Below are 13474 nucleotides of genomic sequence, written 5' to 3' on the forward strand. Positions count from 1 at the left end.
AATATACTTTTACAAACGTTAACTAGAATGAGACGGACACAGTGCGCTTCCGGTTTTCAATTTACATTGACAACGCTCTAGTTGGGACATGAAATATAGTATATCACAATGGTTCGAAGTAAGTTTAATGTTGCTTAATGATTATTTCTGAAAAAAAAAAGACATGTGCTACTTTCATTTAAATTTTGTTCTCCATTCTCATGTCACATGATTTGTAATTGTAGTATTTAATCTATAATATTCATTACACGGCACCGAACGTACAAAGACTTTAAAAATGGTAGTCACTTCTCAGCCAAACATTTAGTATTCAAGGATAGAGTGATAACTGGTTGCCTCTAAGTTAGAGTAATGTGTCCAAGTGTGGTGGGATGCCTACCTGTGGGCTATTGCTTCTGTGAGCTAGTGTCATGTAAGAACATGATTAATATCTAAATGTATCCCTGTGTTAATAGTTACAGAGACATTGATCAGAAAGAGAGCTGAACACAACAACCTTGAAATATCAACTTTAGAGGAAGTTTCTTTACATCAACAGGATATAGAAAAGTATGGTTAAAGTTATCTATGTTTGTACAAGTGGTGTTCTGAAATTATCCAAAATATTCAGTTTTATCAGGGATTTAAAAAAAATATAATTAACAGGATATGAGTCTTGTCTAGAACAAATATAATAAAAAAAACTTTTATTTCAATTTTTGTGAAAATTTTAATGTAGTCTGTGGAAGCAGTTTTATACGAAAAATTAGACGAATTATAAATGAACAGATAATGAAATTCAAAATGGTGTCTATTAGCATGTAACATATTTCAGTTGGCTGAGCAATTGTTTAGCAAACCACAATATTGGGCAAAAAGTAATTATTTTATACATTTTTTGTGATATTAACAAATATAAAGGAATTATGCCGTAACTCAAGTTTTGAAAGTCTCCAGGGAAAACAGCTGATATTCGGCTGCAATAAAAATACAATCATTAAGTCTTTTAAAGTTTAAAAGTATATGTAGCTGTAACAAATTTTAAATAACACACATATTTCACTATTATCTCTCTTTTTATTTTGTTAAAAATGTATTGAATGTTTTTTTTTTTTACAGAATAGAACATATAGGTAGATGGTGCAGAGAACTAAGAATTTTGTATTTACAAAGTAACCTTATTCCTAGAATCGGTGAGTTATTATTCCTTTGTTGGTCTGTTTCTTAACACAGAAACATGTATGGTAAGTTTAGTGGTTTTCGTTTTATTTAGAATGTAGTAAAATAAGGTTATCAATATTTTTTTTTTTTTCACATTTGGTAGAAGTTCCATAAAAAGGCAATAAATTTACTTACTAGTACCAGCAATAAGTAAGTTTTTTTTGTTAACAAGTTCTTTAAAGACAATTGAAATTTGTGCTGTTACAATGTTTACATTTCAGAAAATGTTGGAAAACTGAAGAAGCTGGAATATCTGAATTTAGCACTGAATAATGTAGAGATAATTGAAAATCTATCAAGTAAGTAAAATGGTTGATAAAAAGAAATATATATTGGTTAATTTGTATTTAGTTTTTACGTGGTGTACTTTTAAAGTTCAAACCTTATTGGATTATTTTAACCATAGTTACATGGTAATCTATTGAACTGTGGGAGGTTGTGACCCCTGTCAAATAACATCTGAAAGTTTATTTAAAAATATAATAGGTAGCCATTGCTTTTCCACCAAGCTTGTGCTATATTGGAGATAGAGAGACAGCTGATAGGCTTAAAGTCAAAATAATGTGTCTGGTTTGAATGACATACCTACCTGCTAACTGTTTCTTATGTGAACTAGTACAATCAAATTTCAGCACAGTATGTTAAAAGCATAACAAAAGTTTGAATGATCAAGCATTCTCATGAGATGCATAAAATGACTGCAATGGGATGTAAAACCACAATTAATCTATATTGAACCCAACTCTTAAGTAATTCCTCTTTTTTTATCCGACTTTATATCTATTAATCACAACAACCTGTTCTTTTAGTCATAGTTTTGTTGTACCAAAGTACCAAAGTACATGCATATTTCATAAGGAAGGTTTCATAATGTGTCATAAAAATACAGGACAATAACCTACTAATGGATTTTATTACTTTATTTCAGAATAAAACATTTGTCACATACTTATAACTGGTAAAAGATACCAAGGATTCTGTTCCTAGGACCAACATGTAGCTCAGTAAAATGTCAGTGACTGTTTCAGTTCACATTACAGATGTAGTGTAAAATAATTCATATTCAGAATTAAGTATTTGTTTCATGAACTTACCAATGATTTATTTTTATTTCAGATTGTGAATCATTACAAAAACTTGATTTAACAGTTAATTTTGTTGGAGAGTTGACAAGTATAGAACATTTGAAGGATCTTCCACACTTCAGAGAGTTGTAAGTATAGCTTAAACAGAAGCCCATGTTCTTTTTATTTGTAGCAATTACTAGTATTTTTTAAATAATACCCTGTATAAAAATTCAGTACCTTTTCTACTAAGTTTGTTATTTAATGGTTGCTTTTCGTGTAGAAATGTCTTCAAAAACATAAGAAAAAAATGTTCATAGACTTTCTTTCCAAGTAGTTGCTCAGACATTCTCTCTAAATTCAATTTATTCCATAATTTTTTTAAATTTTTTTACATGATTTACCTTTCACAGATACTTGACAGGAAATCCTTGTGCAGAATATGATGGTTACAGACAGTATGTTATTGCAACTTTACCAAGACTTGAGGTAATGGTGCCATAAATGTATAGACTGTTTATATATTGGGATTATATTGGGCCATGTACCATTAATCTCATTCCAGTAAGACATTTACAAGGAATGTTTAATTCCTGAATGTCAATAGAAAATATCACATTTTAAAGTATAATTCTTTAGACTGTACCACATGTACACTTGGTCATTAGAAAAGGACTACTAAGTTTTTAGTCATTCTCAGTGTGATATTTTATTTTACATTAATGTTATTGCATATAAATATAAATACTAATGGACACATTTTAACCTGAGATTGTATTCCTATTTCAAAGTCTTTTGCAAAATTTTTGATTAAAGATACAAGTTATATTGTCATTTACAATTATTTGTCAAGTGATCAATAATAGATATTGTTGAACACACTTTTTATCTAAAAACTTAGGTTCCAAACTTATGGCCTAGTGTTTACAATCATAAATATATGTGAATGTAATATACAGGTAAAATTGGACAGTTGAAGCTTAACTTTTTAAATTAAAGTGATATGAATATTATTGTGCATAACTGTTCCATTAAACAATTATATATAATTTTTTATAAGTCCTGCATCAATGGTTTGATGTTTTGAATATCATTCTTTCAGCTATTAGATGGTCAAGCAGTTGAAAAATCAGAGAGAATAGTTGCTAATCAGGTATGTTATGGTAAAGAAGACATTTGGTAACTTTATAAACATAACTCTTATGGACTTCATGTTATTTTTTTCTGGACCATTTTGTTAAGTTAGTTTTGTAGATAATATAATGATTCATGTGATGTTAAGTTCTGGTAATAAACTTTACAAACACCCGTTATTTATCAATTTCTATCAGAAGTTGTTTCTAATCAGCATACCCAATGAATAACTTGGTTATTGTGTGTAGAAAAACTGAGGTTACTTACTAGTGTACAAGGTTTTTGCTTCTAGATCTGTTGTGCAGTCTGTATATTACTCTTGATTTGTGTATGATTTCATTGCTTCCTCTCTGTACCGCTTGTAATATCTACATAAACATTGGATTTCTATTTCACTATGATTATCCTTGATTTCAGTTTGGAAAAAAATATTTTGTTATTGATGGAAAGTCCAATTTTTTTCACCATATAACCCAACACTAGAGCTTGGTCTATGAATGTCTGATATTTCAATTTTTACAGTTGTTATCAATCAGTAAAAAGAACCATAAAAGATCATGCTTATTCATATACTTAGATAAAAAAAAACTTTCATTTAAAGAATAACAAAAAATAATCTCTAATTTATTTAAGAAATTTCAAATTAAGATTTCAGAAGGAACAAACAAACTTTGAATATTGCATTTATTCTTTATACAGTTTTAGGACAATAAGTAATTTCTGATACAACTGTTTGGGATTATGTTATATATACATCTGCAAATGCATGGATTTATTGTAATGTTTTAGGACTACACAGAATTGAGAAATAAAATCATCAGGCAACAGGAGGAGTATAAAAAGAAAAGGGTAAATATGAGTCGGTATAGCAACAATATCAATATCCACTTAAAACCATAAAGAAAATTCTCCAAAACATTTTAATCAATATATTTATAAAGTCAGGTGTGAACTCCATATTTCATTTCAATACTTTTAACTTTAATGAAAGAATTTGAAGTCGGCATGTAAATTAAATTAGATATGGCAATATTAAAAGAATGAACCACTGGAGGACAAGATACAGCACTTATTTTCTATTTCAGTTACAGTCTTTTCTAAGTAAAATGTTGAATTGCTAATAAACATTTTGATATTCTTATACCTTCAAACAACTATTACCGGTATACCATCACATTTTGGATGCTGCCAATATTAACTTCCTGTTTCAATATATGAAAAGATAGAGAAAATCAATGTACACTCATATAAATCTTGTCCCTGGACTTCCTGCATACAGACAGAAGAGCAGTTTCTTATTGTTGTCAGCTAACTTTCTCTTTATATAGAAAAGACAAAAAGATGAAGCAAGACAAAAAGAAGATAAGAAGAAAGAGCAAAAAGAGAAGAAGCCTGGTTTTGATGGGAGATGGTACACAGATATTAATGAAAGGTCAGAAAATAAATTTTATAGTCAAAGTTTTAAAATTTAAACTGAGTTACAATTTTCTTTTCATATTAAAATGAACCAATGAGAGATGATTGTGAAATTTCTATGTTTACCATGACAGTTATGTTTGATGTTATATTGTTTATGAGGCATTTTTCTTTTATCAGTCCAAATACATGAATGTAAGAACATGGATATTTGACCAATACTTATTATAAAAGCACTGCTGTTCATAGTGTATCATCTTCCTGCCTTAATAATTCAATGGAGACACAAATTAAAAAAAATTCCTTTTAAAACTTGGATGTATTATTCATATTAACAGATTAAAAGCTTAACAAACAAATGAAATTTGGACAAATCAAGAAAAATTATATAAGCTGAAAAGAGAATCATTCTTTTGATGAATACTGTAGTTTACTGTCCCTAATTATTTTTAAAAAAAATTGTAAATTGGCTTTTTACTGCATTTGTTCTAAAAATTTTAGTATTGATTTTATAATTAATCATTTTAGTGACAAGAAAATTGTAGAGTGTAAAGATGGCAGCTCAGATGAGGATGAAGAGGTTGAACAAAAGAAAATGGAAAAAGAAGAGAAAGAGTATGTTTGTGTTACACTGACTTTGGTATATGGTGTGTCCAACTGCACCATGAAAACTGATTTATTCAACGGGTCATAGTTTTCCTTTCCTTGTTTGTCTACCCCGGACTTGACTTTTTATGAGCAACTCGGCGGGTGTTTCTAGAAAAACAGAGGACGCTTACCCTACTGGTGCACCTGGTCCATGCTCCCAGTTTTAAGTGGAGTCCGAGTTCCTCATTTGCTTTTGTTACTTTGTATGTATGATTTTGGTTACTTTGTGTTCTTTGTTGTGTATGTCTGCTTCTATAACCTTGGTTCCCTTGATTACTCTTTGTAATCACATGAAGTGAATTTTAATGTTCTTTGATATGGACACTGTCCTGTTATATAATAGGAATTTTATTGTCTCCTACTGCTACACAGAAGGGAACATAAAATACCACTGTCCATCTGTGCATCTATATGTCCTGTTACATTTGTGAACACAACTCCTGGGAAACCACTTGACAGATTTTGTTCAAATTATGTTTGATTGTTAGTCACCATTTGTACTTGATCATGTTGTGCGGTCATTTTGATTTGACGAGTTTTACAGAAGTTATGGGACTTTTGCACTTAGACTTTTTGTGGCAGTTGGGGACATATTGCCTCAAGTTGCTTGGTCTTTTTACTTTATTATATCCCAAACCCACTTGCACCAGTGAATCTCTGAATGGAATTTAATGCAACTTTTATAGAAGCTTTATATTCCCATTCTTCTATTCAAGATTTTCATCCAAATTAATTTTGAGGTTTCACATATCAAAATATGCAATTTGTCATACATGAATATGGGAACATGGGGGTACCCATCACTTATTTGTAACTCCTTCCACACCACTGAATGGAATTTGATGAAACTTTCACAGAATCTTTATTACTTGTTCCCATTGTGTACCTCCTATCTTAGATTTTGATCCAAATCAGTTTGGAGGTTAAAATTGCATGTAATTGTGGGAGTTTGAAGTATCAATTTAGTGAGCATTACTCAGTTTTTCTAGTTTAACATGTGTTTGTTTCAATGATTTAATCTTGTATCTAAAATGTATCTTACATGAATATAAAGTAGATTAAAATTAACAACAGGAAAGGTTATAAATTGATGGTCCACAGTTCATAAACAAAACCTGCTATTTTTCACTGTAGATTTTGGGAAGAGAAGACAGAGTTCACACCTGAATCTAGAATTGCAGTTCATCAACACATGGAAGAAAAGAAAAGACGTGAAAACAAAGAGTATGTTATATTTTTTATGATGATACCTTGCTGTAGGATCTTTTGAAATGATTTATAGGAATTATTTTCTGGGTTAATCTTTAAATTGCATTATGTTAGAAATATAGAATCTACAACAATAGCGAGTTGATTATTGAAATTTCTTGAGATGTGAGATATTTCTTAATGGACAAGCTAAAGTTGCAGATTCTGTTACTTGTGCCTAAGACTAAGTGAACTTATGCCATCACTTGGCATCCGTCGTTGTTGTCGTCGTGTACAAATTTTAAAAAATCGTCTCCTCTGAAACTACTGGACTGACAGGTTTTAAACTTGGTATGATTGTTTCTTAGGGTGTTCTGCACAAAATGAATGTTGGGATTTTTGATCCATCAAAAAACATGGCCACTGTTACTAAAAATAGAGCATAGGGGTCAGATTGCAGTTTTTTGCAAATAACTCAAAAACCGTTGCCTTTAGCAAATTTTTGGCACAAAAATAATATTGTTCAGCATCATGAGATGGACCTATGCCAAAATTTCAAAACGATTGGTCAACTGATGTAGGAGTTACGGCCCCTGAAACAGTTTTTTTTGTATTTTCACATGTGCAACTTTGAAAATCTCCTCAAAATCCATTGCACCGAATTTAATGAAAGTTGACATATATGTTCCTTAAGGTATCCCACATAAATTGACAGATGGAATTGTTGATTCATGAAAAAAACATGGCTGCCGTTCCTAAAAATAGAACATAGGGGTCAGATGGCAGTTTTTCGCAAATAACTCAAAACCATTAACTTAAGCAAATTTCTGGCATCGGGTAAAATTATTTAGCATCATGAGAAGGACCTATGCAGAAATTTTCAAAACCATTCATTGACTAATGTAGACGTTACGACCCCTGAAACAGTTTTTATGTTGTTTTTTTTTTCAGATGTACAACTTTGAAAATCTTCGTCTCTAAAACCATTTAAGATCATTGAATGAAAATAAGCATAATAGTACTTTAGTGGTGCATTGTGCTCAAAATGACTGTTGTGATTTTTAACCCTTGAATAGATATGGCTGCCTATACTAAAAATGGAACTTAGGGGTCATAAGACAGGTTTTGAAAAAATTCAAAAATTGTTGCTTCAGCAAAATTCTGGTTCAGGTCATGAAAATGCTATGAATAATTTTAGTTGATTTTAACATAGCCTGTCTTATTCCTCAAGTTTTTCAAATAAGCAAATGGTTAACAAGGTGAGCGATTCAGGCTCTCTTGAGCCTCTAGTTTACATGGATAACATCACTTCCAATCAAAATAAAACATGTGGTTCTTATATACAATATACAATATACATGTACTAAATTTGTATGTAGTCTTTTTACTAGCCTGAGGGTATATGATTTATCAGTTTAGGAAAAATCTAACCATAAAAAGTCAAGGAGAATACATTTTTGATACAAAAGGGCATTTAATTAAATTTAATTTAATTAATGAAACAAATGGTACATTAAACTATATGATACTGAGAGAGTCTTTTCTATTTATAGCTCATTGTTCAAATTTATCTGTATAGATTATTGTTGACTGTTATTTCTACAGAGTAAAAGAAGAAAAGGCTCCAAGAAGACTTTTTGCTGATGATGGGAGACCTTTGAATGTAAATGAACCAAAGTAAGTTTTTTTTTCTTTTAAAAATACAGATAAATTTAGGATACATTTTAGAATGTAGTTCATGTTTATTTATGACTCTTTCTAGTAATAGAACTTGTATTAATTCAGATTTATAAAAATTATTTATTACAGCTTCTTCTATAATTAAAACTTTAGCATTTGGTGTATCTTATTGAGTCTATATGTTGTAAGATAATTTGAACTTTCATATTCAGAAACTACTTTTTCTGAAATTAACCTGTGTAATTTCTTTCATAATTCATTAAAGAAAATAAGAATAAACATTAGTGTAATTCTTGATTGGTTGTTATAGATTTGTAAGTGCTATTTAATTTGTAATTTTTTACAACAGAGTAGATTTTACCCTGACAGATGATGAAGAAAATAACAAATTCCTGCTTGATTTAGCTGTATTCAAGTAAGTATCTAGTAGACTGTAGTGCAGAGTATTATTTTTATGGTGAAAAAATATGGTTTCTTTCAAATTTAAAATTCTTAATGAAATGTGACACTTCCCTCAGATATGACTTAAACTTGTTCTAAAAATTTTTTTAAAAATGTATTTGATTTTTTTCAAATTTAATTTTTTGGGTTGTACATTATATGATGTCCATGTCTTAGTTGCAGATTATTCGAGAATTTATTATCTGTTTTTCCTAGCATGGAAAGTAAATAGATTCCTACTGAACAACTTCATATCAATTTTAATGATGTTGTAAAAGGCATTGAATCTGACATTACAAATCTTTGAACGAGGTTAAATAAGTGTTTTACATGTATTCTTAATGTGAGAAAAAGGGGTGTTTGTTTATGATAGGCAGTGTTTTGGTTATGCCAAATTGACATGTTTTGGTAATGTGACCAGTAAAATTTCAGAGTTTTACATTTGTAAGGTCACTTTAATACAGTCAGAAAGTTTTTAGAGGTAGCATCATTACCATATTTTCCAGTTGTACTTGCATAAAATTGATAATTTGTCACCAGCTAGAATCTCAGGGTTTACAGTTCATATGAGACTTGTGATTTTTTAGTGTATGGCCATGGATATTGAAATGTAAAAAAAATTCATGAAAACTACATTTTAGCACAATATTTGATGATTTAATGTATCTTATGCAAGTCCCTGTGGACAAAATGTATCATATTTTTGCCATAAAAATGAATTTATCTAGTCCATTTATTTAAACAAAACATGATGGTATTTTGCAAACTTGTGACCTTCATTGACAAGGTGTGCTATAAAAAAAGGTTATGCTAACCTGGAATCATTGTTAACCTATTAAAATTTTGAATATTAATATTAACGTGGAAATTTAATTTGTACTGATACTATATGCATGTTTAATTGTAGACACATGGATACATCTTTATTGGATGTGGATGTACAGACTAATTATGTTAAAGTTGTAATGAAAGGAAAGGTAATATATATATCAGGTCTAACAAGAAGATTTTGTCACTGCAACAGAATTTCATTTATCTTATCAAATATTTGGCATTTAAGTTCCTATCAATTACTTTAAATGTTGCTGCCACTATTGAATCATCAATGTGAATCCAGTTTAAAGCACATATCGTTATTGATGAAAGAAGCAAATAATATTGCTTTGCATTAAGTAAAGAGGAATAACTTAATTACATGTATTATAACATGTTTCACATTCTTAATTTAATCACTTGTGCTAGGTCAATTATATTTGGTATGCAGTTGAATTAGCATCACCACATAACAGTTATATATATGTTTCATGCAAATGTCCCCACAGTCACTATCAAAATATTGAATAACAGAGACCACATACCACAAACAAGACATCTCTCTTTGATAGCAGTTAATATTTTTTATTACATGTATTTACCTGCAGATATTCCAATTATGTATGACAGAAGATATCAATGCTGATTCAAGTTCTGCAAAGAGATCTCAGGTCACAGGACATTTACTGATAACAATGCCAAAGGTTAGACTAAATCTTAACTACAATATTCTGATCAACTGTAGATGTAAAACTTGTATCCTTTACATGTTTTGATGTGTTTATAATTATACCCCATGCAACGAAGTTGCGAGGGTATAATGTTTTTGACCCATCCGTCCGTCCATCGCGCCATCATTCCGTCAGTCCATCATCAGTTTTCCGGACTTTTTTTCTAAATGCTTGCTGATATTGACATGATTTTTGGTCTATAAGTTCACCATGATAAGTTACAGGTCAAATTTAACTTTCGTTTCGCTCTGATGATTTTTACGGAAATTATGGGGCTTGAACTTAGCAAAATTCACAAAAGTAACAGTTTTCCGCACTTTTTTTCTTAAACTTGCAGATATTGACATGATTTTTGGTATATAAGTTCACCATGATATGTTATAAGTCAAGTTTACGTTTCGTTCCTATCTGATGATTTTTACTGAAATTAGGGCCTTGAACTTAGCAAAATTCACAGAAAAAAAGTTTTCCTGACTTTTTTTCTAAACGCTTGCAGATATTGACACGATTTTTGGTCTATTAATTCACCATGATAAGTTACAGATCAAGTTTAACTTTCATTCCGCTTCAATGATTTTTACCAAAATTATGGGCCTTGAACTTAGCTAAATTCACAGAAATAACCGTTTTTTCACACTTTTTTTTCTAAACGCTTGCAGATTATGACATGATTTTTGGTATACAAGTTCGCCATGATAAGTTACAGGTCAAGTGTATGTTTTGTTCCGCTACAATGATACATACTTTCGATTAATTAAAACTCAAAGAAATCACAGTCTGGAGTTTGAAACTACCATTCTGAGTAACAGAATTTAGTTAGAAATTGATTGATTGATTGTTGGGGTTTAACGCCCGAGCAGCAGTATTTCAACTATATTCAGGCGATTTTTTAGTTTAAAGATTATTATTATTATTATTACAAGGTTCTTTTATAGCATATTATATATTTTTAATAAAATACTCTAAGTGCTTTACAACATACATTGAAAATACATATAAACCCAGAAACTAGTATACTTAATTTACAGTAAAATAAAATTGTGAACAATAAAGGAAATAAAAAATTCGAAAAAATTTAAGATTTAAAATTATATCAGTCATCCAAATAAAATATTAAAAGTATATACACAAACTTAAAATGATATTTTATGGAAAGTTAAAAATTATCTGTTATCAAACTTAAAAATAATGAAACAAACAGAAATTATAACTTAATGAAATGGAAAAAAAAATCATGTAGCAATCAAAAAATGTGAAGTAAATATAATCAAATATTGAACAATGCATAAAAAGCAATAAAACATACTGTAAAAATGCATAGCAATATAAATAGACAGTAAATAAATATCTCAATAGTAAAAGTCAGTTAATAAATTCTCAATATTAAAAGACAGCTAATAAAAATCTGAGACTCAATAATTAAATGACAGTTAAAAATCTTGATATACAAGTCTAAAAAGGTGTGTCTTAAGACTTCTTTTAAAACAACAGAGCGATCGTTCATTCCTGAGAGCACCAGGTAGGTTATTCCACAGAATAGCAGCTGCTTTATCGAAACGTCTCTCGCCATAAGTTTTGGTGCAGATGCAAGGTTCAGTGAGTAATGAACAGTTCTCTGATCATAGTGACCATGTAGGCTGATAGACATGGACCAGGTCTTGTAGATAGGATGGAGCACTGCCACAAAGACATTTAAAAACATACATTAAAATTTTATATTGGCAACAGTAACCGACATGTAGCCAATGGAGAGAAATGAGAGTAGGAGTGATAAAAGTCTTAAGCCTAAAAAACACTCTTATTCCTTTTTTCATCGGGGTCCTTCTACATGTATTTCTCTTACAAACCAATTTACTTGAGTATCCAACATGGGGACGCGTGGGATATGAGAGCGCACTCATTAAGGTTCTTTTACATTCTGCTTATATTTTTCATGCTTTCCTTCGGGACTGATAATGTTAAGATATTTGTATATGTACTGTCCTTGGTAGTTCTGTGGCATGTGATTTTCTATTGATATAACCATTCTTCTATGATTTGGTTGTTTTAACTACCACATGGATGGCTAGATATTTGCAATTTCACACCATGGACAATGATATATAAACTGGTAATATGAAAAATATGCTGTTTGATTGGTTGTTGCTCGATTGTGTATCATTTTTTATAAAACCTGATATGTGGAAAGTGATGTTGTGATGTTACTAATGTTGTTATCCAAACATCATTGGTGATGTCATAAACAGACGATCACTAGAATTTCCGCCATGACAGATACCAGATGTCAAGTGGCCAAAATATTCCAAGGGAATCATAGAGAAAAAGTTTTATAACTTGTGAAAGTTGAATATAGCATAACATCTACTGACTCTATTTAATTTCAACTTCAGAGGCTCATTTGTTATGATGTTGAATAACTTGAGTTGATATTTTGCGATTTTCAACTTTCACTCATTTGAAACCTGTAAAGTACTGCTTGTATATACTATCATTGTACAATTCAATGTATCCTTTGTTATTTCAGGCTAAGCCATTAATGAAAATAAAGAAAGTGATAGTTGATACCCAAGAAAATAAAGAGAACAGTCTGAAGGAGAAAAAGTAAGAATTTTTCATCCTTAATCGATGTACCTCAGTTGATATTTCAACAATAGACTCTTTCACATTAACTGTAGGGAAGATGATGAGCATTCTTAATATACGCATCATTGAGGAAAATTCTTATGTTCTATCCAAAGGCCTGCCTACCTTTATAAGTATAACCCAGGCATGCTCATTGGCTATCCTGCAGATAACACGAAAGGGTCTATTTCTTCAGGAAAATGATTCTGACATACTAGAAAGAAAACAGTATTGAGGCAAAAAAGAAGTTGAAATAATATACTATGTTCAAGTATTTTATTTTAGTGAAGCATTACTGGTAGTTCCAAAACTGATATTTTTCCGACACAGTCGGTATAGTTTCACTTTTTACCCTTTGACCTTAAAGACGCTCTTCCATGGAAATGCAAGTCACCTGATTGCAATTCTGTTTCCCAATTGGCCAAATACTGATTACTTAGTGGCGTTCGAAAAAAACTGCATCGAAACTTAAAATTGTGTGCCATGTGTTATTTCCCGATTGAAATGTAGAAAATTATAAGTAAAAGGAACAAATTT

General features: G+C 30.3%; 2 protein-coding genes across 2 annotated transcripts in view; one reads left to right on the forward strand and one right to left on the reverse strand.

The window, feature by feature from the left end:
- The window catches only part of LOC148629504 (uncharacterized), a 41657-nt gene that overhangs the window by 27032 nt on the left and 1151 nt on the right, over positions 1-13474 (forward strand). Inside the window, exons 11-26 of the mRNA XM_088575847.1 lie at positions 100-118; positions 456-549; positions 1099-1172; positions 1422-1499; positions 2317-2413; positions 2678-2753; positions 3367-3417; positions 4188-4247; positions 4727-4830; positions 5343-5429; positions 6597-6686; positions 8256-8327; positions 8680-8745; positions 9679-9748; positions 10193-10288; positions 12840-12916. Of these exons, the coding sequence (XP_088431973.1) occupies positions 100-118; positions 456-549; positions 1099-1172; positions 1422-1499; positions 2317-2413; positions 2678-2753; positions 3367-3417; positions 4188-4247; positions 4727-4830; positions 5343-5429; positions 6597-6686; positions 8256-8327; positions 8680-8745; positions 9679-9748; positions 10193-10288; positions 12840-12916 (1211 nt within the window). The remainder of the gene's footprint in view (positions 1-99; positions 119-455; positions 550-1098; positions 1173-1421; positions 1500-2316; positions 2414-2677; positions 2754-3366; positions 3418-4187; positions 4248-4726; positions 4831-5342; positions 5430-6596; positions 6687-8255; positions 8328-8679; positions 8746-9678; positions 9749-10192; positions 10289-12839; positions 12917-13474) is intronic.
- The window catches only part of LOC148629506 (uncharacterized), a 204880-nt gene that overhangs the window by 11290 nt on the left and 180116 nt on the right, over positions 1-13474 (reverse strand). The gene's annotated exons all lie outside the window — the stretch shown is intronic.

The sequence above is a fragment of the Perna viridis genome, chromosome 1 (assembly GCF_037379345.1).
Source record: "Perna viridis isolate PV_CMFRI_1.1 ecotype Kerala chromosome 1, ASM3737934v1, whole genome shotgun sequence".
NCBI lineage: Eukaryota > Metazoa > Mollusca > Bivalvia > Mytilida > Mytilidae > Perna > Perna viridis.